The 27207-nt window shown below is 38.1% G+C and overlaps 1 protein-coding gene across 3 annotated transcripts in view; it reads left to right on the top strand.

Annotated features, from left to right (window-relative positions):
* The window catches only part of eno2 (enolase 2), a 31537-nt gene extending 4777 nt beyond the window's left edge, over positions 1-26760 (top strand). For 2 of the 3 annotated variants that reach the window (XM_017481262.3, XM_017481264.3), the window contains exons 2-12: positions 4564-4649; positions 4776-4871; positions 4975-5033; positions 7220-7289; positions 8022-8155; positions 8372-8594; positions 8713-8910; positions 9357-9558; positions 11111-11219; positions 19344-19402; positions 24271-26760. In XM_017481262.3, coding sequence (XP_017336751.1) covers positions 4564-4649; positions 4776-4871; positions 4975-5033; positions 7220-7289; positions 8022-8155; positions 8372-8594; positions 8713-8910; positions 9357-9558; positions 11111-11219; positions 19344-19402; positions 24271-24340 — 1306 coding nt within the window. In that variant the 3' untranslated portion in view covers positions 24341-26760. Of the gene's footprint in view, positions 1-92; positions 365-4563; positions 4650-4775; positions 4872-4974; positions 5034-7219; positions 7290-8021; positions 8156-8371; positions 8595-8712; positions 8911-9356; positions 9559-11110; positions 11220-19343; positions 19403-24270 lie in introns of those variants that run through there. The other variant, XM_017481263.3, reaches the window with a different exon arrangement.
* Positions 26761-27207: the final 447 nt, after the last annotated feature.

The raw sequence follows: 27207 nt of genomic DNA, 5'->3' as shown, positions 1-27207 counted from the left end.
CAGATGGCGGCCCTGCCTCCATCTATTTTAATTGCTAATCCCCAGGTTATAATGCAGTATCCTGTCTTCATCTCCCCCTCTTCTTCCTCCTGAATCCCTTGGTCCGTGTCTTTATTTTCCTCCTCTCCTCTGTTTTTCAGTCGCTTCCTCTGACTCATCCTTTCATCCCCTCCCTATTGTATCACACTTTGTCTCCCCTATCCTCCTCTCTCTCTCTCTCTCTCTCTCTCTCTCTCTCTCTCTCTCTCTCTCTCTCTCACCCATTGGCTCATTCTCTCTCTATCCTTTTTTTTTTCTCAGTCCGTCTCTTTGCTTAGGGTTTTCCGGCTTGCCTTTGGTGAGGTTACAAACGCACAGACGGCAGGTAAAGACACGACTGATTCTTTCTTCCTTTCTGCCTAGCCTCTGTCATCCTTTGCATCATTTTCTACAGTCGCTGTTGCTTGTGCAAAGTAAGGAAGTAAGCAGGCAGTTGTGTGAATGATGCTGCACTGTGCAGGCTGATGAAATACTGGAATTGTCATGTTTGTGCCTGTGTGTTTGAGATTCTTGGGCTTTTGCATTGATTTCTTTGAAAGTGTTTGTGGATGCGCATATGGACATAAGTGAGAGGGAGGAGAGAAAGGAGAAAGAAAAACAGGAAATAAGGAAACAGGAGTGTGTGTGTGTGTGTGAGAGAGAGAGAGAGAGAGAGAGAGAGAGAGAGAGAGAGAACTGGACAAGCCGTGCGTCCGTATTTTTAAGACATGCTAAGCCTCAGTATTTGCGCATATCACGGTGGTTTGTGGGAGTGGGGTGGATGGATGTTCTGTCTAATTCTGTTCTCATTTCTTGTTATTACTCTCTCAGATCAAATGGTCTTATCTGTGTTTTTCGCTGCACCACCTCAACCTCTTCTTGCCTCCTATATCAGAATCCCTCAAGCGAAGTACCGCAGCTTTGCGCACTCCCTGCCTCAAGCATTAGGGCCGTGCTGCAGCACACACACACACACACACACACACACACACAGAAATGTCGTGCATCATTTCCATTACGTAACTCCCGAAGACTCCACTCGAAGTGGTCAGGAACTGAAATTTGCATACAAATCTTTCTGATTACAGAAGCTGTTGTACTGTCCGACGGGTTCTCTGTTAATATAACATTGCACATGCAGTGCACTTGCGGTTATGTCGTCCCCTATGCAGTGCACTTAAACAGGAGGAAGGGCGCCATTTGTGGTTCAGTCACTCAGATCGCTGAAATTGAAGCACAACCCTGTTTGGTCTGAAGCAGTGGCAATGTGATGTATACCAAGATGTTATGTTCAGCCATTTTGGTTGCGGCATGTAGATCGTACATCCTCGTCATATGTATTTGGCGGTTGGATGTTATGAGAATTGGCGGAGTCAGTCGTTAATGAATGCCAATGCATCACTTCTTTCGGGTGGGTCTTGTGTTTCCAAAGCTCTGGAGATGCCTGCCAAAGCTGCTTGCTGATCAGTGCTGCAGTTCCTCTCTCCTCTCTAGTCTGCGACATATGATCTGCACCACTGTGAGAAGATAACACATGTATCATACAACGACTCAATATTTCCACACTGATCTGAGATCATAACCCTAATTTTAATGCTTGTTTAAAAACCTTCTTAGTTTTAGAATATTTAGAACCTTCTACACTTAAAATCTACAGTGCTCTCCATGCATTATACACTGCCAGTCAAAAGTTTTTCAACACCTAGAGTTTCTTACCATTATTATTATCACCATTTTTGCCACAGACCAAACAAAGTGATACAAAATGATGTGGAGTGCTACATCAGTGCCTGGGTGATAAAGATTTTGGCCTTTTGGCCTAGATTTAATTAAATTGTTCCAATAGTTGATACTATACTGTGGGGTCCAAAAGTCTGAGACCACACTCAAAACTCAAAATCTGGGATTTATTTTTTCATTTAAAATTGGAAAAACACAGAAGGTTTTAGAATTCTGAAATATTTAGAACAAGAAATATATGTAATATTCAAGATTATGCATTATTTCTAGGTCCCTATTTAAATGTAAGTAAATATGTGATATTGAGCATGTTAACTGCTTTGTTAAAAAAAAAAGGGTCAGATTTCACTCATGCATGACAATTTCTATTATGAACCGCGTGTTCAAACAACATTCAGATGGATTGATCATAAATAGTTCAGAAGGTTTTGCACAAACTTGGAGTCCGTGCCAGCTCGAGTGCACACTGCCGTTAAAGCAGAAAGGGGAAGAACCAAATACTAAGAAACTCTGAAATGAATATAAATATTTCAAAGATTCTTCTTTACACTCAAGTTGTTGTCAATAATATCATTTGTAATGAAAATTGTTGTAATAAATTAGAAAAGAATGCAAAATAGAAACATTTTCACTAGTGTGCTCAGATTTTTGGACCCCACTGTACATTTTCTGATGCACTTGGACGCACCGTCGGTGATGTAACTTGGGGTCATCGGGTGTTTCAGGTCGTTCAAATCTTTTCAATCTTTCCTCAGACACCCTCTCCTAGGTGACCCAGCAGGGTTGATCAGACACAGACTTCTGTTCAAGTAGTGCTTGCCATCTGTGGTTTGCCACAGTCTTTGTTTTTTTTTTTCATAATAAAAATAGCAAATGAGTAACACATTTGAACATCTGTTTAGAATTTTCCGATATTAAGTGATACCTTCTGGAAGTCCCATCCTTCCCCAACCTCACACTAGTAATTTTTTTGTAGTTCTTGTAGTGCTTTCACTTTCTGTCAAGGTAAATGGAAAATGTTTTGAGTTCACCAAAATCTTTTGATTGAAAATAGTCATACACAGCCCTGTTTGACCAAGGCTGAAGTGGGCTTTATGGGGAAAAGCTTGACTACATCTGCTCTACACCTTCAACAGGCATGCACTGAGCATGCCAACCCTGTGTGTGGCATTCTAGACTCAGGTCTGTATAATTTTCCCTCTTCTGCTTGTTGGTGTCCTCCATCCTTTCTTCCCATAGGACAATCAGCTCTAGCATGACCACCTCAATGTTTCAGACACCAGAATGGTTGTCTATGGTTGGTCATAGCAAAATCTTCTTGTAACTTGACTTGTTTTCCCAGGTCCACTTTCCAGTCTTTTGCTATTACTAGAATACCAGCTGCCGACTCTCACTGAGGACTAGCTCTTCCCTTTGGTCTGATGAAGTCAGTGGTCTGTCTAGCTGGATGGAGGTGTTTGCTAAGGTTATAGGAGATGCTGGAGATGATTTCAGCTACCACCTGGCTGTGATGCTGGTGGCAGCTCCCCTCTCCCAGGTCACTCAGGTAGCAGCTGAATATGTAGTCCAACGTCCCCAGCAGATGGGGTTGGATGGGCTTAGTAAGAAATTAAAGCGCTGGATATTAACCAACCAGAGCTGTGATCGTCTTGTCCAACACATGCTCCCCATCTCATTCATGCATGCTGCTGCCACATCCCTGTTATCCTGCAGCCTAGTCGACTGTGGAAACTGAGACCTTGTGGCAGGATGCCATGCTGGTAAATCCATGCTTTGAATTTCCCTAGTAGACTCCAGCTCCTGGATAGAACATTGGACAGCTGCAGTGTATCTAGTGGAGCAGTTATAAGTCTTCCCCAGGCTCTTAACTGGTTTCTCAGAGCTGGGAATTGAATTTTCTCCTACACAGAAGTAGAACTTGTCAACCAGCTCTCCTCTCTTCATTGCCAGAGACCTTGAATTGGCAGGCTTGAAGCACATTTGTGCCCACACACTACACATTTGTTTCATGTCATGGATGTAGTTGTTACAGTCAAGTAATCCATGAAGGGGGGTTGTTGAATGCCAGTCTTGGTAATTGGTCCTCTACACTCTGCACTCTCAACACTTCTGCTGATTTGACTAGCATGGGCATAGCCAGGGTGAAAAGAGCACTGAAATGGTGCATCCAGTGATAATCCCATTCTCTGACCAGTGGCCTTTGGAATTCTCCACCTTTGGGATCCAGACACCCTCTATGCATCTCTAATGTTCAGCGACCTTTCCTCTCCTCCAGATAGCTCTTTTGCCCCTTGGTCCTAGTGCAGAGCCAGAATATGTCCTGGACCTCCTTCCAGCTGGGTACCCTGATGTGGAACAGTCAACTGTCAGTCCTGGCAGATGAATTAAGGTGCTGCAGTTGCCCAAGACATGCTCTCTCTCTCTGGGTCACTGTAGGAGTTATGGAGATTGTGGTCTATTGCCTCTTTAAAGCTGGCTAGTCTTCCACTGCCCTTTTGTCCAATCAGTTGGCTGGCAAGTTTGAATGGGTTTGAAATTAACACAACCCGCTTCTTTTACAGAGTTTTTTAATCTGACATAAACATTTCTTGATTAACCAAGGAATAGGTATATTATTAAATCTTTAGACAAATGTTTAGCAATTACTTTATTTTATAGAGAAGGCTTCCCTATAAAATAAAGTAATTGCTAAACATTTGTCTAAAGATTTAATAATATACCTATTCCTTGGTTAATCAAGAAATGTTTATGTTAGATTAAAAAAAACTCTGTCTATCTTTGTGTTGGTCTAATCTGTTTCTATAGGATGTCCATTGTAAGTATCATTGCCAGGGAGATCCTGGACTCTCGAGGAAACCCCACAGTTGAGGTGGACCTGAGGACTGAAAAAGGTGATTGTTAGTATTTCTTAATACAGTAATAAAATTTTTCAACATATTGGTGCTGTGGCATAATAACTCTTATCCATTTGATCTCTATCTCTCGTGCTCTCTCTATCTTCCTCTTTCTCACTAAAGGATTGTTCAGGGCTGCTGTTCCTAGTGGAGCGTCTACTGGCATATATGAAGCGCTAGAACTCAGAGATGGAGACAAGAGTCGGTTCAAGGGCAAAGGTGAGTCCAAGAAAAAGACCAGGTATTTTGGCTAAAATACTTGCAAGTACATTTCATTTATTATATTTTTTATTTACATCACGTGTTCTTGATATTTTCATAGGTGTACTCAAAGCTGTTGGCCACATCAATGACACTCTTGGACCTGCTCTAATTGAATCTGTAAGTGCACATCCATTGTGGATCAGACAATTATATTAACTTGAAAAACAATTATCAAGAACCTATAGAGAGCAGTGTGTGTCCTGTGTCTGTGTGTATTGCAGCTGGAGGAACCACATGAGAGTTTTAAAGCTGTGTGTGTCAAGTGGTCTGGAATAGAGAGGCATACATTGTAGAACAGAAGATAACAGTTACAGTTAAAGATTAATTTTTATTTTGAAAAATGTTTCTAAATTGAAAATCATTTTCACTGACATATTCAGAGCCAGACTTTTAAGTGTACTTTTAAAGAGTATACTTAATATGAAAAGTACACACATTTATTGTTAACACTTTATGCATAACCTATGTTAATTTAAATTATAATTAAGCTTATAATTTATTATGTTTCAATAAATTTTAAACAACTTTCAAATTTAGTTGCACTCACATAAATCTAAGAATGTAAATGTAATTTGTAGACACAATTGATATTACTCTTGAAGTACATTTATAAATATATTACTTGGTGTACAGATCACACATCACATATACTTCAGTGTTACTTACAGTATACTGCATCTAAAGTCCACTTAAGTACATTTTAAGTTATATTTTAAAAAAATGCATTTAAGTGTACCTTTATAAACATTTACAGTATGCAATTATATAGAAAAACCTAAGCCCAGCCTTCAGCTCAGTAGTGCAGTCCCTAATCCACCAAGCTCCACTTCCCTAAGCGAAACTGTATGTTGATTGGGAACTGAACCCAGTACTGTAAACTATAACAGTGTATGTTGCAATTAAGTTAACTTAAACATTGCTAAGGCACATATGCTTTTAAATATACAGTACTGTGCAATAGTCTTTGGCACGTGCAGAGCTGCTGTACAGCAAAGATGCCTTCAAACATAATGAAATTAAATGTTTCTACATAAAAAAATACTATAGTAAATACTAAAGAGCAGTAAACAGAAATAAATCAAACAAAGTCAATATTTGGTGTGACAGTCATTTGCTTTAAAAAAAATTATTATTAGTCTCAGGTACAATTGGTGCAGTTTTATAAGGAAATGAGCTATGTTTTACTGAGCATCTTGCAGAACCAGCCACAGTTCTTCTGAAACCTTTGACTTTCGCTCTTGCTTCTTATTTTTGCAGCAATACCCAGCAGCCTTCATTGTGTTTTATGTCTGAAAAGTGTCTCTTGCGTAATATGCTGCTTTCTCTACTGACATTTAAAAAACTGTTATTTTTGTTCCAAATGTTATTGCTGGATAACTAACATGTGGAAATCTAACATGTTTTTTGTACTGACTCGATAATGTAGAAGTCATAAAATAAAAAATCTATAACAAAGTTTGTACAATAATAGGGTGCCTAAGACTAAGACAGTACTGTACTTTTGGGCTTATTGCTACACATAATACCTGATATTAAAGTTATATTGCAACTACTGTTATGGTACCTCAGATGGAAGCAAGCGCAGGTGAGATTGACTCCGAAATGCGAGGATCAGGCAGAAGGCGTAGTCACAAGGCAGGCAGTGGTCAGACGATCAGGTGAACAGATAGTATGAGGCTTAGGCAGAGAATCCTTGTCAAAAAACTAAGCGCAATATCCAAAAACCGGTTAAACTAACACGAACACTAAGGCTCGGTTAACGACAGAGACGAGGCTGCTGAGCGCTTACTTCGTGATCTAGTACTCCTCTAATCATTACCTAAATACTGTGTGTGTGTGTGTGTGTGTGTGATTGGGTGCAGGTGTCCATGATCAGAACTCGGGAGAATGTGAGCGTGTGCGTGTATGGGAAGTGTAGTCCTCGTCGGCCATGTTTGTAGTTTGCGTTGCACTCTCCGAATTGTAGTCGCTGGTTCACTGCGACATGACAACTATAATGCACTGATGTACATTTTGATGATATTTATTTATATTTTGTGTATCTCCAGAAAGTACATGAAAAATAAACTGTACTTTTAATATTCTTTACATAATATAAGTGCATAAACAGTATATTTTATGTAAGTATGCTTCTTTTTCACAAGGGAGATCATCAAGCTACAAAATATTGTCCAAAATGAAGACAATACAGATACAAAATGTAGTTTTGCCCCAAGTTCATTATGCACTAACCAATGATATTTATGTATTATATAAGACATTAAATTTAATCAGGAATATTACTTTTATGGTGTGATCTGCAGGGGCTCAGTGTGGCGGAACAGGAGAAACTGGACAACATGATGATTGAGATGGATGGCACAGAGAATAAATGTGAGCCATTGCACTCACCTCATGAACATTATAAGAAAAGACAAGACAATACCTCTAAGTGCACAGTAACATCAAATCCAACCATATAAAAATGTGTGGAATTGTTAATATGATTATGTTTTTAGTGAGGTCATGTCTATTCAGAATTTTGGAAGGAGTTTCTAGTGTCAGTGTTTGTAACAGTGTTTGTTACAGACACAGAAAATTGTTCAGGACAGTTTTCCTTAACATGTTTTTTGTCTTATTAACTTAAAAATAAGAGAGGTTGGCAAGGGAATGACTGCTGCTATAATGTATGTAATAACAGGCACTAACCTGTTTAGTGGATACATACAGGTGTTAAGGTCAAGTGCCCACATACTTTTTGCCATATTGTGCATGACTCGCCATTCTTTAATAAATAATATTTTGTCATTGTTGGCATATTGCTGTTGTATAAGAGGAATAAAATACTTTGGGATGTGCTGTTATTGCAAATATCCAATTATAGGGTGGTAATAGACCTCTACTTCATGTTGGGTTGTTTATTTGATTATTGTCCTGTAACTGCACCCTTCTTGGTTTTATTCCTTACATGGCAAACATTAACACTCTATTCAAGTCTATTCAAGAGACTCAAATGTATATGCCTGTATCATTTACATTTACATTATTTGAAGTAATAAGAGTGAAGTCAGTTGTATTCATTATCTGTGTAATGATAATAAGAGCAATAGTTCAATCTCTCCACAGCTCAGTTTGGTGCCAATGCCATTCTGGGGGTGTCCCTGGCTATTTGCAAAGCTGGAGCAGCAGAAAAAGAAATTCCCTTGTATCGCCATATTGCCGACCTGGCTGGAAACACAGAACTAGTGCTGCCAGTTCCTGTAAGATATTTAAAATTTACCTCATTATTCAATTAGCTCAGTTATTTATTTAATTTATTCATGTATATTGTATACGAGTAACTAACTGTTTTCAAGGACTAGTTATGAACAAAGTTGAACACATAGCACATTGTTACACTTGAGTCCTAAGCCCTTTTCCCCACCTCTACTACTTCTTTTTGTTTTATCAGTCTTTGTCTGTGTGCCTGGTTGCAGGCCTTTAATGTGATAAATGGTGGATCCCATGCTGGAAATAAGCTGGCCATGCAGGAATTCATGGTGCTTCCTGTTGGGGCAGAGTCATTTCGTGATGCTCTGCGTGTTGGGGCTGAGCTCTATCAGACTCTGAGAGGCGTGATCAAGGAGAAGTATGGACAGGATGCCACTAATGTGGGTGATGAAGGAGGTTTTGCCCCAAATATCCTAGAGAACAGTGAAGGTGTGTTATGTAGTTTTTTTTTTAGTCTCTGTTTTATTTCAACATTGAATAAGCAAAGATATAAGAAACACTGCATTAGTTTTACCTGAATTTCTCTCACTTCCTTTGTCCTTCTCAGCTCTTGAATTGATTAAGACTGCCATAGACAAGGCAGGTTTCACAGACAAGGTTGTGATTGGGATGGATGTAGCAGCTTCTGAGTTCTACCGTGATGGGAAGTATGACCTTGACTTCAAATCACCTCCAGATCCTGAAAGAAACATCACTAGTGAGAAGCTCCTAGAGATCTACCAGAGTTTTGTCAATGACTTTCCAGGTACTGAATAATTAGCAAATGGAGTTTGTTTTGATTTATATTTCATCACTTTTTTGCTAGATAATAACTAGACTATCAATTTAAATGATATCTCTGTTAATTTTCCTTTTTATTTATATACAGGTTAGCACTTGCCATCATCTTCAAAAGCACATTATTTAGTAGTCTTAATCATTTTAAAAATTATTGCATATCTTTTTTTAATGTTGATACTTTTTTGTTTTCTAATGAATTAAAGAAACCAAATTTTCATACTCCAGGTTAATAAAATATTCAATACTCCAGTTTGCTCAAACTGAAATTGGAATAGTCCAAATTGATAATGAGAGTTGGAAAAAACAGTTAATACTTTGCAGTTAGGATCATGTTATCCACTCCTCATTAACTTTCATTTATTTTATTTTTGGTAATATTCCTTTAGCATTACCATTCTTTTCAACCTACAGTGGTATCTATTGAGGACCCCTTTGATCAGGACGACTGGGCAGCATGGACTCGGATGACTGGTTCTGTAGGGATCCAGATAGTGGGTGACGACTTAACAGTAACAAACCCAAAGAGGATAGAGAAAGCAGCAGAAGAACGTGCTTGCAACTGCCTGCTTCTGAAGGTCAACCAAATCGGCACAGTCACAGAGGCCATCCATGCGTAAGTCACAGTTGTCATCATATGGCTTCACAACATAGGCCAGACATTCAGCTTGCTTCAGTGTGGAGATTTTACCTTTGGCACTTTGTAGAAATTTCTCAATATGGTTTGGTGTTGAGTCAGTTTTCTGTGTTCCCTTCACTAAATGTCTTCAGTTAGGTCGGTTACTGGCATTTAGACCGGATAAGAAATTTTTTCACTGTCTGTACATGCCCTGACTGACTGATTCCCACTGTTAAAATGAAGCTTTGTGGGAGTCCCTCAAAACATTTTTACACTGTGTGGTGGTATATGCTCCTAAAATGTGGACCAACAATTAATGCTAACCTCTATAAATTTTCTGTGTCACACTTCAAAGTGGTGCAACTGTCTAAGCTCTCACCCTCCTGGATTTCTTTGGCATGTCATTCATTCATTCATCTTTAGTAACCGTTTTATTTTACACTCATTTCATACAGTCCCCTCCAAAAGTATTGGAACAGCAAGGAAAATTCTATTCAGTTTTCACTACACATTAAAGACATTTGGGTTTGAGATCAAATGATGAATATGAGACGATAGATTAGAATTTCAGCTTTCATTTCATGATATTTACATCTATTTGTGTTAAACAACTTAGAAAGTGGCATTTGTTTGAACCCTCCTATTTTTTCAAGTGAACATGTGACTGACAGGTGTTTCTTGCAGCCCTGTGTGACCTGTGAAATTGATTGTTTAAATAATTAATAACTCTGAATGTCTACTCTTGGTTTGAGCCGTAGATTTTGCCTGTGAAGACTGCATTTGTTGTTAAAAAGGATAAATACGGAACCAAGCTTAACATCTATCAAAGTGATGGAAAGGACAAAATGTGGAGAAAGAATGGATCTGCTCCAATGATCCAAATCAAAGAAGCTCATCGGTCAAACATGGTGGAGGAAGTGTCATGGCTTGGGCTTGCATGGCTGCTTCTGGTATGGACTTACTAATCTTTATTAATGATTTAACTCAAGATGGTGGCAGCAGAATGAATTCAGAAGTTTACAGGAACAATCTGTTTTCCAATTTACAGAGAAATACACCCAATCTAATTGGAAGGAACTTTATTATGCATCAAGACAATGACCTAAAACACACTGCCAACTCAACAAAATACCTCAGTGGGAAAAGTGAAAGGTTTTAGACTGGCCAAGTCAATCACCAGACCTTAACCCAGTTGAGCAGAATTTCACCTCCTGAAGAGGAGACTGAAGGGAGAAACCCCCCGAAAGAAACAACAACTGAAAGATGCTGTGCTACAAGCCTGGAAAAGCATCACAAAATAAAAATTTGACAGTTTGGTGATGTCAGTCAGTCACCTACTTGTTTTAAGTTAACACATCTAGATGTAAATGCCGGGAAATGAAAGCTGATCTATCGTCTCATTCATCTTTTGATCTCAAACCCAAATGTCTTCAGTGTGTAGCAAAAACTGAATAGAATTGCCCTTGTTGTTCCAATACTTTCGGAGAGGATGGTAGGTATCCCTAATACTCCAGTTCCCTCATGTTGTCTCTGTCACTTTCCTTCTCAGGTGTAAGCTGGCCCAGGCCAATGGCTGGGGTGTGATGGTCAGCCATCGCTCTGGAGAGACAGAGGACACATTCATTGCAGATCTGGTAGTTGGACTCTGCACTGGACAGGTGGTGCTATTTCTAGACAATTATGACTTTTTAAATGTCAATTTTCTTCTATTTGACACCAGATAGTATAGAAGTATAGAGTACAACTGACAAACAATGGTGTAAAAACTCTATGATAAGTCTGTCATAAAAATGTTTGACAGTGAGTCTCCCGAATCGCGCAACAGAGAAGCATTTGCCCGACTGTGGCTGGGGGTTGTAGAATGCAATATTGGCTGTAGAGTGCAGGGATGGCTTAACTCTTTCCCCTGTCTGTCAGTGCAACACTAACCAATAATGGATGTCTGTGAACTTATGTATGTGGAAGAGGGATGATAGCACATTCCTCTGAGTGCGTTGCCCTGTTATATAGCACGAACAGCAGCCTGAAAAGATGCAGTAACTGGCTTCACATGTATTGGAGAATGCACATGTTTGTCTTCACCCTCACTGGTTTATATCTGTCATGTGGTGGGAAGAGTTGGCTAATGGCTGGGAGTTTTAGTTTTTTTAGTTCTCCATATAATAAAGGCCCAAATATTTATATATACATTATTTATATATACAATACAAGACCTATATATTTAGGACCAAAATAACTACAGTAAGGTCAGTGTGTATTACAATACAAAAACAAGTTAGATTAGATGGTTTATTATATTTCAGATTTACTCACCCTTTACCCTCAGGCAGGCCTTTCATCTTATTATACACAGGTATAGAGAATAATATGTTCCAAACAGTAGAGCAGACCAAATATGAATTACAAAACTTCCACGCTGTACATACTGCTAACTTGTTCCTGTTCCTGTCAGCTTACTCTTTTTTCTGCTGTCCCAAAGAAAAAATTACAATCATTTGATTATAATGTCTTTTCATTATTGTCTTTTCATTATTGTCATAATGTCTCTGTAAAACGACATGACTATATCAGCTAAACAGACAAAATTACTTACACAAAATTATTTACTCACCCTCAAGCTGTTCCAAACTTGTATGCCGTTTTCAATGTAACACAAAAGGAGAATTTTGAATAATGTTTACACAGCTATGCAGAAAAGCAGTCCATATGACACAAAGCTCTCATATGGCCACTTGGAGTATAGTTTTTATGGCGCCTTAATAGTGCACATTTAAAGCTCATGATCACTATCTTCTGCCATGGTATGTAATAGAGCTGTAATTGAGTGGAAAAGAGTGGGGGATCCTCTTTTATGTGATGAAAAGTAACACTATTTGGGTTTGGAATTACATAAGGGGAAGTAAATGATAACAGAATTTTCATTTTTAGGTAAACTATCCCTTTAACTTTTTGAGCACAGACCTGACCAGGACGTACAGACTAGCATTAAAATACAATGGTTGCAGACACTTGGGGGGTTTACTGTCCAGAAAAGATAATTAAAGGTATAAAAAAATAGTTAAAGAACCAGATTCGCAAATAATATATTTTTATTTTAATAAATTACTTTGTCCTAACCACAACCTAAAAACACATTTGAGTCATATCCACATGTTTTACCATTTAGTTTAGGTCTGAGGATGAACTCTCCCACAGTTTATTGAAAGGCTATCAGTAAAAAACCACATTCATTACATTCATTCACAATATGCACACATTCATTGTCCATCTTCTGCCTAATATACTGAAAACGGCTCCGTTAATGTTTCTCTGTCTCATCACATTGACAAAACACATTACATTACATGAATCACTTAAATGTTTGCATCCCTGGATATTACTGTCGGTCTTTTAACGTTTATGACATAAAACAGTTGTCAAATATTAAACTTTAGCTACTTACTGTAGCTTACATTATACCTCGCACCTTCACCGTTAAAACCAAAGCGTCACGCGGCTTCCGTGAACAGTAAAGCCCCATCCTCTTTGATTTGATTGGGACGTGTCCCCCTCAATGTCTATGGTGGTTATGACCCTCATACATTGTAACATGTAAGATATGGTAAGCTAATGTGCAAATTATTACAAATCATAACTTGAGAGGAGTTTCAAAGATTTTTAAAGGATGGTGCATTCTCTTGGTAGCCAGCCTGGTGAATGGCACATGCAACTGGCTCGGTATATCTGGCACACAACTAAAGTAGGAGCAGTAGCTCAAGATTGGCATGATAGTGTTATGGAAATGCATGTGCAGCTTGCCATAAAGACACACCAGATTGTTAATTCAGTTTGAAGCACCCAGTATTTGACATATGGTGTATAGGATAATCATTGTGCAAGCTGAGGCTCTGGCACACCTAGTTGAAATAATGTAGCTAAAAAGAGAGAGCCAGATGGCAGCAGTTATTACCTCACCCCGAGACTGCGCCATGAACAACAGCACCACCCCTTCTGCACTTCCTATAAGAAGGAAGACTCATACCAAAAATTTTATTCCAAGATATGTGGCATTGTATGCGAAGCTCTGCCATGTACTATAGTTTTTACAATCTTTACTACTTGATTGAAGTAGGTGCTTACATTAAAGGTGATGTATTCACTGAGATACAGTGTCTTGGATAAGTATTGAATTGAAATTTTCTACATTTTCTAGTGTCTTATATTGAGGTGATACTTTAATTAAAGCTAATAATGTGATTTCTGATGGCAACTGGTTATATCATAACTAATTTTGATGTTTCAAAGCAATGGGGTGAATACTTATGCCATGCCAACAAATTTTATGTTTTTAGTAAATAATTTTTCAACTATATTGATTTCCCCCACTTCAATTTTAACAGCTATTTTTTGTAGATTCATGACATACAATCTCTGGCCTCTTTGATTTGAAGTTTAGGCAAAGATCAGACTGAATATTTCCCATCTTCAGTGTTCAGTTTCAGTAAGTCTGTGCCCACTGCAGCCACAGATTCCTGTTCTTGGATGGCAACCTTTTACCATGTGGCTTGATATGTTGTGGACAACAGAAGAGATCATATTTGAGTTATTTTCCTATATCCCAGGGGATCAGCAGTTTCTAATATATTCAAATCAGCCTGACTGGCACCAACAACAGAGTCAAAGTCAAAGTCAATGACCTCAAATTTTCCTCTTTCTTTGATGTGAATATTAACTGAAGCTCATGACGTGTATCAGCTTGATTTTCTGCATTGCTTTGCTGCCACATGATTGGCTGATTAGATAGTTGCATGGATGAGCAAGTGTACTGTTCTAACTATTAAAATGGCCTATAATCCCAAGTAAGTCAATAGCAGTTCCATGTTGTAACTATACAAAACATGGAAAAGGTCAATGGAGTGAACATTTATGCAAGACACTGTACTTTGGGGCAAGATCATTTAGAACTTTTTAGCTCAGTAGCAGTGTTTTGTAATGGCAGACATTGAAGTGTTGATAAAATAGAAGTAATACTGTCAATGTTATTTTGTTCTTGTAAATACTGTAAATGGTTGATTCTGCTATTTGTGTCTAAAGAGTATATTATACAGTCCTAATGTCTGAGACACTGTTATTAAAGCAAAAACGGGACATACCACATACTAAGAAAATCTGAAATTCATGTAAATATTTAAAAGATTCTATTTTACACTCGAGTTGTTGTCAATAACATAATCTCTAATGAAAATTGTTGTATTAAATTTGAAAAGAATGCAAATATAAGCATTTTCACTAGTGCTCTCAGACTTTTTGGACCCCAATGTATGTACATTAGATGACTGAGGCTGATACAAAAGGAAGACTACACTAGTAATTTTGGCTATATGTGCAGCACAAGACAAACTGTAATTAACAGTGATGCTAGGGTATTTCACTTCTGCATTTGGAGCAATTGGACAGCCAACAAGATTTAACATATAATCAGGCAGTTAGTGTCAAGCAGCTTTGGGACCAAGTAAGAGGAATTTAGCAGGAGAAAGTGACTTAAGGCTAATATTAGAGATGCACCAATACTACATTTCTCAGCCGATACCGATAACCGATTATTCAGAGTGATATTGTCGTGGAAAACAAACTTTCCAGCCTAAGTCAAAAAACTTCAGAGACAGAGGGTTAGTAGATGTCAAAAAGTAAATAAACTTTATTGAAACAATAGAGACAGTCTGCAGAAAGTCTCAATTATGCAAACACACAGACCTTTTTATACCTTTCTCTACAGCATGCTCATAGTAGACGGGGTTTTGCCTTTCCTCATTAAAACAGAACAATCTTCTTTGCCACAATTAAATATTAATGTCTATATGTTATCGTAAATTTGTGGTGCATGCGCAGTTGGTTGTTTTTCTTGAAAAGGTTTCATGAGGACAAGATTTCTTTTTTTTACAAAAAGGTTTCACTCAAAGTCCTGACCTTCACCAACACTCCCTTAGGCCTCAATGAGCATCTGTCTGTCTCTATCTGCTGTTCTTAGCTGAAACCTACCTCCCTTCCTAAGGCCTAATCCTAACTCTTTAATTGGTATCTGGCCTCAAAGTTATTTGCTTCTGTGGAGGAAGATATAGGCTGGTACAGAAAAACAATTATTGTTCAGTAAGGCTCAAAATTCATCTAGCTCAATACACACTTAGAATATAACTTGATCAATCGTTGTTCTGTGGATTTAGATTATGCTTCTAAATATTGATTATACATATAGATTATGCTTAGGTAATAAATCTAAATGTTCGTCATACATATTGATTACACTTTATTAGCATATCCAAACGTTAGTTACACATATTGATTACACTTCATAGATATTTTCTATAATATCGGCCAATACAGATAACTGATACCGCTAGTTCTGCCTTTTATGCCTTCTTTTAAATTAATAATAATTAATTCCACAATTCTGAAGGAAATGCAAATAAAAACTTAATTCTCTCCATTTCAACAAGTTGTTTCACAGTAACTGGTCTCATAAACAGAAAACACATTACTCTAACATCAACACATGAACTAAATTCTGAAGATTAAAGTAAGATTTCTTAACTTATTGAATGTTATTACTTCATATTAACATTGACTGAATTCTAAAAAACCTCCTGATAGGCTTCACATTCACTTATCATAAACAAAAGCATTATTGCTTCATCATTGAATATCAAACTGGTAATATATAAGCCTAATATAAACCTTCTGGGGACTCGTTTCACTGCTGCAGTGTCCGGTGTAAAATTTTTAGCAGTGCAGATCTTACAGAGCTTACAAACTGCAGTTTTGTCATCATTCCACACAATAGACATCATCTTTATGAAATCGATGTGTTTTCCTGCCCTCTTTTGATTGACAGGATGCAATCGGCCCTGATCACCGGATGTTTTTAAACTATTGGCCGATAGCTGATAGCGGGATACCGATTATCGGCCGATACATTGGTGCATCTCTAATATCTATCTATCTATCTATCTATCTATCTATATATATATATATATACACACACACACACACACACACACACACATACACACATATATATATATATATATATATATATATATATATATATACATATATATATATATATATATATAAACACGCGGACAAACAGACTATATGAACAAAAGTATCACAACCATATGTGGTTCTTCCCCAATCTGTAGCCACAAATTTAGAAGCACACAATTGTATAAGATGTCTTTGTATGCTGTGGCATTTCCCTTCACTTGAGCTAAGAGACCCAAACCTGTTCCAGCATGTCAGTGTCCCTGTGCACAAAGTGAGGTGTTGAAGAACTCGAGTGTCCTGACCTCAACCCAGCTGAACACCTTTAGGATGAACTGGAACACCGATTACTCCCCAGACCTCCTCACCTAACAACAGTGCCTGACCTTACTAATGCTCTTGTGGATAAACAGGCATAATTCCCTACACCCATATGTGTTGAACATACCATTCCAGACTTAGTCAGTCTTTGCTGTTATAATAATCTCCACTATTCTGGGAAGGCTTTCCAATTGATTTTGGATTGTGGCTGTGGGGAATTGTGTTCATTCAGCTACAAGAGCATTAGTGTGTTTGGGTGATGTTGGGTGAGGAGGCTCCAGTTCCAGTTCATCCCAAAGGTGTTCAGTGGGGTTGAGATCAGGGCTCTGTGCAGAAACTTGATTTCTTCCACTCTAGCCATCACACACCATGTCACTTCTCTTCATGGATCTCACAGCGTTCAGTTAGTTCCAGTGAAGGGAAATTGTAATGCTCCAGCATACGTACACATTCTATATAATTGTGTGCTTTTAACCTTTTGGCAGCGGTTTGGGAAAGAACCACATACTGTATAGTTGTGATGGTCAGGTGTCCAAAACTTTTGGTCATATAGTGTATGTACACTGCCTGACCATAAAAAGGTTGCTATTTGGATTTAAATAAGCAAATACTTAAGAGCCTATGATTGGATAATTACTGCAGTGATTAAAATGTTTCAGCTGGCAACAATTCTTTTAACCATAATTGATGCAGTGAGTAGCTTCTCATTTTTTAAACATCCATGTCGGAAAACGTATCCTGCGGTCGTGGAAAATACGTTACTGTGTTTCAGAAGGGGCAAATTATTGTCCTGCATCAAACAAATAAAATAACTAAGGAGATTGCTGAAATCACTGGAATTGGGTTAAGACCTGTCCAGCACATTATTAAAGCCTTGAAGGAAAGTGGAGAACTGTCAACTTTGAGGTATGAAAGTGGTTGGAAAAATTAACCTTCAAAATCTTGAATGATCTGAGATCTTTAAAAACAATTGGTGAAGTCACATCATAAAAAATTGACAGTACAACTAATGGCTATGTTTAATAGTGATAGTAAGAGCATTTCCACATGCACAACGTGACAAGAACTTTGGGACTAAACAGCTGTGTGGCTACAAGAAAGCTAATGGTTAGTAAGGCTAATTGGAAAAAAATTATTAAATCCTCTAGGGAGCATAAAGATTGGACTGTGGAGCAATGGAAAAAGGTCCTGTGATCTGCTGAAAATTTTTTAGGGTGTGCTACTTTTTTTTGGCCAGGCAGTGTATATGAATGAATTCCTGCCTGTTATTGATTAATTCTCGGAGGCTAGAGATATGTTCTGCTACAGAGAGGCATTGTGGAGTCTGATGAAGATTTCATAGCAGTTCCTAGAGTGCCATGGTTGAATGAGCTGAGAGCTCAATGTGCTCCTGGAAAAAGTGCCGCTAATAGCTTTGATGCGTTCATGTATAGTGCATTGATGTTGTCTGTACAATCCAGTCTGCAATTCATGTAGACCCCCAGGTCCCTGTAGGACTGCACCTCCTCCCCATGGTTGGTTACTGGTCTTACAGGAAATCCACCACCTGTTCCTTTGTCTTACTGATGTTAAGATGCTGTTTGTTTTATTTGCACCATGACACAAAGCTTCAGTAAGGAAAATCTCTCCCACCAATCCTGTGCACTCCAATAAATTTTTATTTTGAATGCTCCACATAGTAGAGGAGTCATCAGATATCATCTCCAGGTGGCTGAGCTGGTGTTGTACTGTCATGCTCTACAAAATCTGTTTGTAGAGCATGATGCGTAGGGGCAGTGGTAGCTTAGTGTTTAAAATGTTTGCCTACTAATCACAATGTTGTGAGTTCAAATCTCAGCACCACCAAGCTGTCACTGCAGGGCACTTGAGCAAATGCTCTTAACCCTCAACTGCTTACTTGTATAAATGAGATAAATAGAAGTTGCTCTGGATAAGGGTGTCTGCTAAATGCCAGAAGAGTAAAAGTGATTTTACTCCCACATTTTTCGACACACATTTCTGGAGCCTCACAAACTGTGTCCTGTTGGTCAGGTATTCCATGATCCAGTTAACTCCAGGGACCTATGTTGCCCTATGTTTGTTTCCCATTACATTGAAATACTATATATTGAAGAACATGATCCTCACTTTAGTGCCAGTCTTGCCCAGGTGTGAGTGGGATCATCTAAGCTTTCATTTACACAATCCACAATCTTATTAGGTTGGTGTATTATTGGTGTATTATCAGGTTTGGGCAAAAAGTACAGCTCTGTGCCATTGGAGTACTACTAAAATCTAATGATTAGAATTTAACCCAACCTAAGTTAACCAACCTGACATACATGGTAAAGCTATATAAAACTAAGAAATTATTAAAACCATGTAAAATGGTGACATTGTCTAAAATATGAACTTTGTATTAAAATAGAACAATGTACTCATTTTCTCTTTCTTCTTCTCAGATCAAGACTGGAGCTCCATGTAGATCTGAGCGTCTGGCCAAATACAATCAGTTGATGAGGTGAGAGCTCAGTGATATTCTTGCCAGGTGTGGAAAAAGTATTTTTGCTTACGTGAAGGTATAAATAGTGTTAAAATGTTACTCAGCTTAAATGGTAGTATCCAGGCATTTTCTCAAGTGAAAGTAAAAAGTTGCTACTTTTAAATCAGGGTGTCCGAGGGTCCTAAAAAATTCTTAAAATATCTTAAATTCCTTAATGTAAAAAGAAGGCTTTAATTACAATTCAAATGTCTTAAATTCATGTTTCAAACGTTTTAAAAATGCAACCGATCCGACACCGTAAAGAAGATTTAGATTTTATTTTCGCTCGTTGCTGTTTGGAATGGTAAATCCATGTCACTGTGTTGTACTCAGAGTGTGTGCGGCTCATCAGTGTTTTAGAGCGGCTCGGTTCACAGTAAATGCCGTTCCACACCAACTACATCTCTGTCTGTGCTATGATTTTGAGTGGCTTTTAATGTGCATTTAGACACAACATGTGCCAGATTCACTTTGGTTTACGTTAGCAGAATCTCAACCATTTTTTGTGGGCAGAGGTTTACAGCATTTCACCTGATTGGTAATGAGAATTGAATTTTAAAAAACTGTTGCCAACTAAAAGGAGGTCTTCCTGCGGTTTTATGCCAAAATAAAAGTCACAAGGTCTAGTGCATAAAAGTGAACTAAAAGACATATATTACAATTGTTATATTACTATTTGTACCCCAAATAAAAAATAATAATTATTATTAAGTATTATTCAGTGCACTATTAATATTACAAAATAGCAATGTTTTTTAATATATATTTTCTTATTTACAAAAATTTATCTATATTTATAACACTACTTGTTACATTATCCTGGCATTCAATTACAAAGAAAACTAGTAATCACTGCTTCGAGGGGGTTTCTAATACAGCTGCTTGACATCTTTTTGTCTTCTAACTGCTGTATTCCATCTCTATATATTTTTCCTCTCTTGGAAAGTCATGGGAAGGAAATACTGGATTTTTTTCACCAGTGGTAGTGCAAATGATAATGCAAAAAAGACATTTGCTATAGTCTCCCGTGTACCTCTATAGAAGTTTACCCTGCAATCGTTTACTTAAACCCAGAAATGGATGTATATGCATGAACACAATCCATTATAGCTGACGTAACATGTAGCACGATTGAAGTGACCTGCAGTGAAGTGAAGTTAAAAATTTTTGGAAATATCTTGAATATGGTATTAAAAAGTATTAAGTTTGAAGTGCTGATATCTGCAGATACCCTGTAAATTGCTAGTAACTTGCGGATTTTAAATGTTTTTTTTTTGTTGTTTTTTTTTAACGTGGGTTGTACTTCAGCACTGCTCCTCTGTGGGGATGAATCGGATGGTTTGAGGTATTCGTATGTGTTGCAATATATTAGTTCCAATACTTGACAATGGAGGTGGAGGTGGATATGGTTTTCTTGGAGTAGAAGTGAATTGTTACCTCTCATAGCTAGCAGAAAACAAGTGCAGTTTACCACATTCACCATAGCAAAAAAAACCCCAACATAGTAAACTCAATACCTTTCTGAATCAAGCAAACAAGTGCGCTAGCTAACTTTTGAGCCACTGAAATGTCTTACCTGCTCAGCAGAAAAAAAGCTATTTCTGTGTCAGTATTGAATCCCTTCAGATCTCAAAAGCCATGCTGATATTTATTCTCGTTTTAGCACAGGCTCTGTCGCTTTCCCTTTTTGACTGCAGGCTCTCCGCATTTTGAGGCTTCTTGGTTTTGACAACAGGTGATTCCCCAGCTGTCAATGATGAGTCCTTTTAGAATTTTCCAGATTAAAAGCAGCCATGTAGATAAGAAGTTTCAATTCTCAACTCTTGTAAGGACAAGTTGCAAACACTCCACCATCCTCAGCCCCCACACATGCGATATAGTGGCCGACTCTTCTTCTTTCTCTTTATGGACGTAAGGCCATACAAAGGATGTCAAACCGATGTTTCCTGTGAAATCTGACCAGACAGCTATCATTATAATATCATTATTATAAACTTAACCGTTGTGAATCGGGGTAAGGAGACAGATTTGAAGACTGATTTTTTATGCCCTTGCTCAATAATTGATTTTTGTTCATTTTCAAACAAAAAAAGGTCAGTACTGCAGCTTTAATTAATCAGACGAAAAGGGCCTGGACTGCTGGACATGCAATACGTTAAACTTTGCTAGTCTAACCCCTGGGGCATGACGGTTTAGTGGTTAGAACGTTTGTTTTGCACCTCCAGGGTTGGGGGTTTGAAATTCACCTCTGCCCTGTGTGCATGAAGCTTGCATGATGTCCCCGTGCTTTTGGGGTTTCACCTCCCTCTCCAAAGACATGCATATGGCATCTCCAAATTGTCTGTAGTGCGTGAGACTCATTGACATTAGCAAATGGTTAGTTCCTTCTTTTTCTATTGCTTTTCCAGGCTTTTACCACAGCCTCTTTCAGTTGTTGTTTGTTTTGGGGGGTTTTCCCTTCAGTGTCCTCTTCAGGAGGTTAAATGCTGCTCAAATGGGGTCAAGTCTGGTGATTGACTTGGCCAGTATAAAACCTTCCACACAGCATGTGGTATGGCCTCTATATTTCCGCTCTCAAAGTCTTCTTCAAATGGTGGCTTGAGATACCTTCACTTCTGCCCTGTGGAGGTTGTAGGGAATGACACTGACTGTGGTTTTTGGGTTTTTCTTCACAGCTGTCTCAATGTTTCTGTCATCAGCTGTTGTTGTTTTCCTTCACCAACCCATTCGGTGTCTGGTTGTTACAACCCAAATTCCGAAAAAGTTGGGACAGTATAGAAAATGCTAATAAAAACAATGAGGAATGATTTGTAAATGTACTTTGACTTGTATTTAAACAAAACACATATAAAGACAAGGTATTTGATGTTTTACCTAATTACCTGCATAGTTTTTTGAAGATAAACGTTTATTTTGAAATTGATGCATGCAACACATTCCAAAAAAGATGGGACAGGGGCAATTTAGGACTAATAGCGAAGTGACAAGTTGAAATAAGAAGGTGATGTGAAACAGGTGAGGCAATCGTCTAATCATAGTATATTAAGAGCCTCCAAAAAGGCCTAGTCCTTCAAGAGCAAGGATGGGTCGAGGCTTGCCAATCTGCCAACAGATGTGTCAGCAAATAATCCAACACTCTGAAAACAACATTCCCCAAAGACAAATTGCTAGTATTTGGGGCATTTCACCTTCTTCAGTGCACAATATAGTTAAAAGATTCAAGGAATCCGGTCAAATCTCAGTGCGTAAAGGGTAAGGTCTGAAAACCACTTCTGAATGCGCATGATCTCCGATCCCTCAGATGTCACTGTCTTAAAAACTGTCATGAGTCTGTAATGGATATCCTGACATGGGCTCGGGAATACTTTGGTAAACCTTTGTCAGTCAACAGCTGCTGCATCCACAGATGCAAGTTAAGGCTTTACTATGCAAAGCAGAAGCCATACAACAACACTGTCCAGAAGCGCTGCTGACTTCTCTGGGCGCTTCATCTGAGATGGAGAGTAGCACAGTGGAATTGTGTTTCGTGGTCTGATGAGTCAACATTTGAAATAGTTTTTGGACAAAACAGCCGTGATGTTCAACGGCCAAAGAAGAAAAGGACCGTCCAAGCTGTTATCAGTGTCAGGTCCAAAAGCCAGCATCTGTCATGGTATAAGGGTGTGTGAGTGGGGTGAGAGGGGTGTGTAACTTGCACATCTGTGAGGGCACCATTAATGCAGAAACATATGTACACATTTTGGAGCAACATATGCTGCCATCCAGAGCAGGACAATGCCAAGTAATAGGTTACTGTCCATAACCAAAGTTCTCTGAAGCATTGAGTGAAGAGATCCATCTATGGGAAGGGCATTCGTACCTGCCTTCTGCAGAAGCATCCAATTACACTAAGTCTGGCTATGACAGGAGCACGTGTCCAATGCCAGGTAAGGGCATTAGCTAAGTGCATAAATGACCTGTGCATGCTCCTCTTCCTCAGTGAGCAAATTTGCGTCTAGTGCGGCAATCAGGACAAGCTTGGTGGATCTCTCCACTATGTTTCAGAGAACCGGGGTTATGGACAGTAATCAGGAGTATGTAAACTTTTGAACAGGGTAATTTTTATAAAGTCAGCTATTATCTTGTCTTCTGGACTATATGTAAACATCTGTTATGTGAAATAGATTATTCAGGACAGTACGTAATAAAAAACAACATGGGATTTTTATGATCCCTCTTATTTTGTTAAGATTTAGCAGATTCTGCAAGGGGTATGCAAACTTTTCGGCACAACTGTAAATAAAAATGATACGGTTTATCTCACATTACAATGTGGTCTAACAAACATATTGGTTACTATCTTTTGACCATATTGTGTAGCCCTGTGATACTGTCTGCTGTTGCCTTTTCCTTATGCCCTTTCCTTAATACGGTCATTAAAGTTATGCAAAAATGGTGAATCAAAGCCAGAATGTTTTGAGAGTTTTAAGAGCGTGTATTGATCATTTTCCGGTTATGAGTAGTGAACCAACAATGATAAGATAGTATTTTGGTGTTAGGCTATTCTCAGCAAAGCAGTGGCTCTGACATGGTGGTATAGGCATGCAGTGTATTGTGCAGAGTAATGCTGCTGGGGTTTTTAAGCATTGTGCACATTTACTGACCACATTATCAGAGACGCCTGTGTTATTAGTCCACCTATAGGTGTACATGTGCAAGTTGTGTTAGTCATTATCTAGCCCTTTATAACTGTTAGCAACAGTTGTAAATAAATTCAAAGAATCACAAATTGTATTTTAAGTCATACGCTCCTTTAAACTACAGCACTGTCATTTCATTTTTTCTGTCTCACATTTTCTGCTCCACAGGATTGAGGAAGAGTTGGGCGATCAAGCCAGATTTGCTGGCCACAACTTCAGAAATCCAAGTGCTCTGTGAAATGTCCTGTGGCTAAAAAGTCCACACACCAACCACCACCAGACAATATGCACTGACTAAGACAGATACAGTACAGATACAACATAAGACCGAAAAGACATTATGCACTGTAACAGACACCCAAGATTTATTTGCACTGAACACATACTAACAACAAATCTTATTTGACAGAAGCCCATGCACTGAACCAAGGGGACATCATGCACTTAAATTGGACGGACCACAAAGACCTTAGCTACTAATATGCATGGCAGAACCAACACAGACAAGTTTACACACAAGACATGTCCGACAAAGACAGATAAGTAGTAGGTACAGGATGTGGGACAGACATACACTGACAAAATGACTAAAGACAATGGAGAGCGATGGAGTAAAAGGGAACAAACTATGTATTATTAAATATAGAGTAAAATATTCCAATTTATCTTGGTGCAACAGGTTAGTGGATATTGGTTGTAATAACAGAATTATTTACTAGGTTGAGTGGACTTTAAGGAATAGTTTTCTTTATACCTTGGGTATTGCTGAACAACTTTGTCTGAAGTGCAGTTGAAAATTAAATTATTCTTAAATTAACAAATATGAAGATTCACAGAAGCTGTAGATGCATGTAGAGAAAGATATCAAGAAAGAGAAGAGCATGAAATGAAAAAAGAAAAAAAACTGAAAAAACAAAACAGCCTGCACTCTCCTGTCAAAGAGATGGACCCTTAGCTTACACACACACACACACACACACACACACACACACACACACACACACACACACACACACACACACACACACACATTTGTGTAGACCTCTATCAGCTCTCAACCTTTCATTCTCTGACACTTCACTCCCATCATCGCTTTCCCTTTCTTCCTCCGCTTGCATTCCCTAATCCTTTACTTTCTTGTTGTTTCAATGTCACCCCACTGGTCTCTTTTCTTCCACTCTTGGTCCACCATGCTTGAATTTCTTCTCTATGTGTCAAATAACTGTGGTCAAAATAAAGAAGAAAATGAGGGAATAAACAACATGCTTGCCATTAAATAATGTTATGTATTAAAATTATAATTTACTCCCACTATGTGTTGTTTGTTGCTAGAAATCAGGAGACTGGTGTGTGGTTGAGTGAGAGTGAGAGAGAGACAGAAAGAGACAGAGAGAGTGACAATAAAGAGAGAAAAAAATCTATAAAAATCCTTTGGACAGACAGTTATCCAATAGGACACACACTTGTATTGCATTATTTAAATATTTAAATCATACTCCAAACATACTGCACACACCGTCCCCCTTTCCACTCACTCACCACGGTTGTAAAGAGTGATTACATGAGTTATTCATATAATCTATATGTAATCTATAATATAGACTTTCTGGCAGCATGAATCTATCTGGACATTTTCTTCTGATCTCTCTTATCAACAAGTTGTTTCCACCCACAGAACTATTGCTCACTTAGTGTTTTTTGTTTTTTTTGCACCATTTTGTGTAAACTCTGGAGAGTGTAGTGTGTGTGAAAATCCCAGGAGATCAGCAGTTTCTGAAATACTCAAACCAGCCCATCTACCAAGATCCAGGCCATGGTTAAAGTCACAAAGATCACACTTTTCCCCCATTCTGATGTTTGATATGATCATAAACTGACCTGTATCTGCATGATTTTTGCATTGTGCTGCTGCCACATAATTGACTAGATAACGGCATGGATGTACAGGTGTTCCTATTTAAGTGGACAGTGAGTGTATATTTAATATTTTACAATTTCGGTCTTAGATGTTTATTTTATGACTTCTGGATTATTGGGTGAGTAAATAAAAATATTTTAGATTCCCAATCATTACTTTTCCAACAAAAATGAAATGTTATGGAAAAAATGTTTGTATGTCAGGTGCAAAAACAGAAGCAAGTCTCCAGATTCTGTGGCAGATTCTCCATTATGCTTTGAACAACTTTCCAGCCAATTTCCTTATTAACCTGTATAAAGTGTACCTGATACATTTTTAAAGGCAAAGTGTTGTTGCAACTTTTTAAATGTATTAACATTTGATTAATCATTAATACTTTTGCATACTATTGTATATCTGATCATTTTGGAGAATCCAATTTATTTCAGTTTAGAATTTCAAGAAAAAGAACAATAATCTGGTGACATAGCATGGTTCAGATTATGTTGTCTGAAAAAGTATGCACTTTCTGCCGTCATTCTCACTATCACAGATACCCTGAAGGACAAAACAATTGCATTCACATCACAGCAGAATTACTGTAATTATGTGCTTCTATCTGGCAAAAACAAACTGTTACAGTGTCTGCTGTAAATATCAGTTAGAAAACCCACACTGGAAAATTGAACAAATAAATGTTAGACTTTTGAGTTTTAATCATTATCTCTCACTGCTTTGGGATCAGCTTCCTGGAGAGCTATGTGCTTTTCATCTTATGCCACTTCCAATTTAGAGAAATATTTAATTATATAAAAAGATATACAACCCCTGGCAAAAAATTATGGAATCACCAAGCAGGATGTTCATCAGGCTGTTTTTTTACTTCATAGCAAATAAAAAAAATCTCAGATATGACACAAAACAATTTTTGTTTAATAACTGAAAATACTGGCTTTGTGAAACATACCATGAAACATCAAACAAGTTAAATGAAATTATTTTAATTAATGGCATATTTTGCATCCATCCATCCACCTTCTATACCGCTTTGTCCTTTTCAGGGTCACAGGGAAACCTGGGGCCGATCTCAGGGAGCATCGGGCACAGGATGCACCCTGGACAGGGTGACAATCCATCACAGGGCACAATCACATACACATTGGACATGCCAGTAAGCCTACCATGCATGTCTTTGGACTGGGGGAGGA

The sequence above is a fragment of the Ictalurus punctatus genome, chromosome 12 (assembly GCF_001660625.3).
Source record: "Ictalurus punctatus breed USDA103 chromosome 12, Coco_2.0, whole genome shotgun sequence".
NCBI lineage: Eukaryota > Metazoa > Chordata > Actinopteri > Siluriformes > Ictaluridae > Ictalurus > Ictalurus punctatus.
The sequence above is the reverse complement of the archived record's forward strand: the minus strand, read 5'-3'. Positions and strand labels throughout refer to the sequence as shown.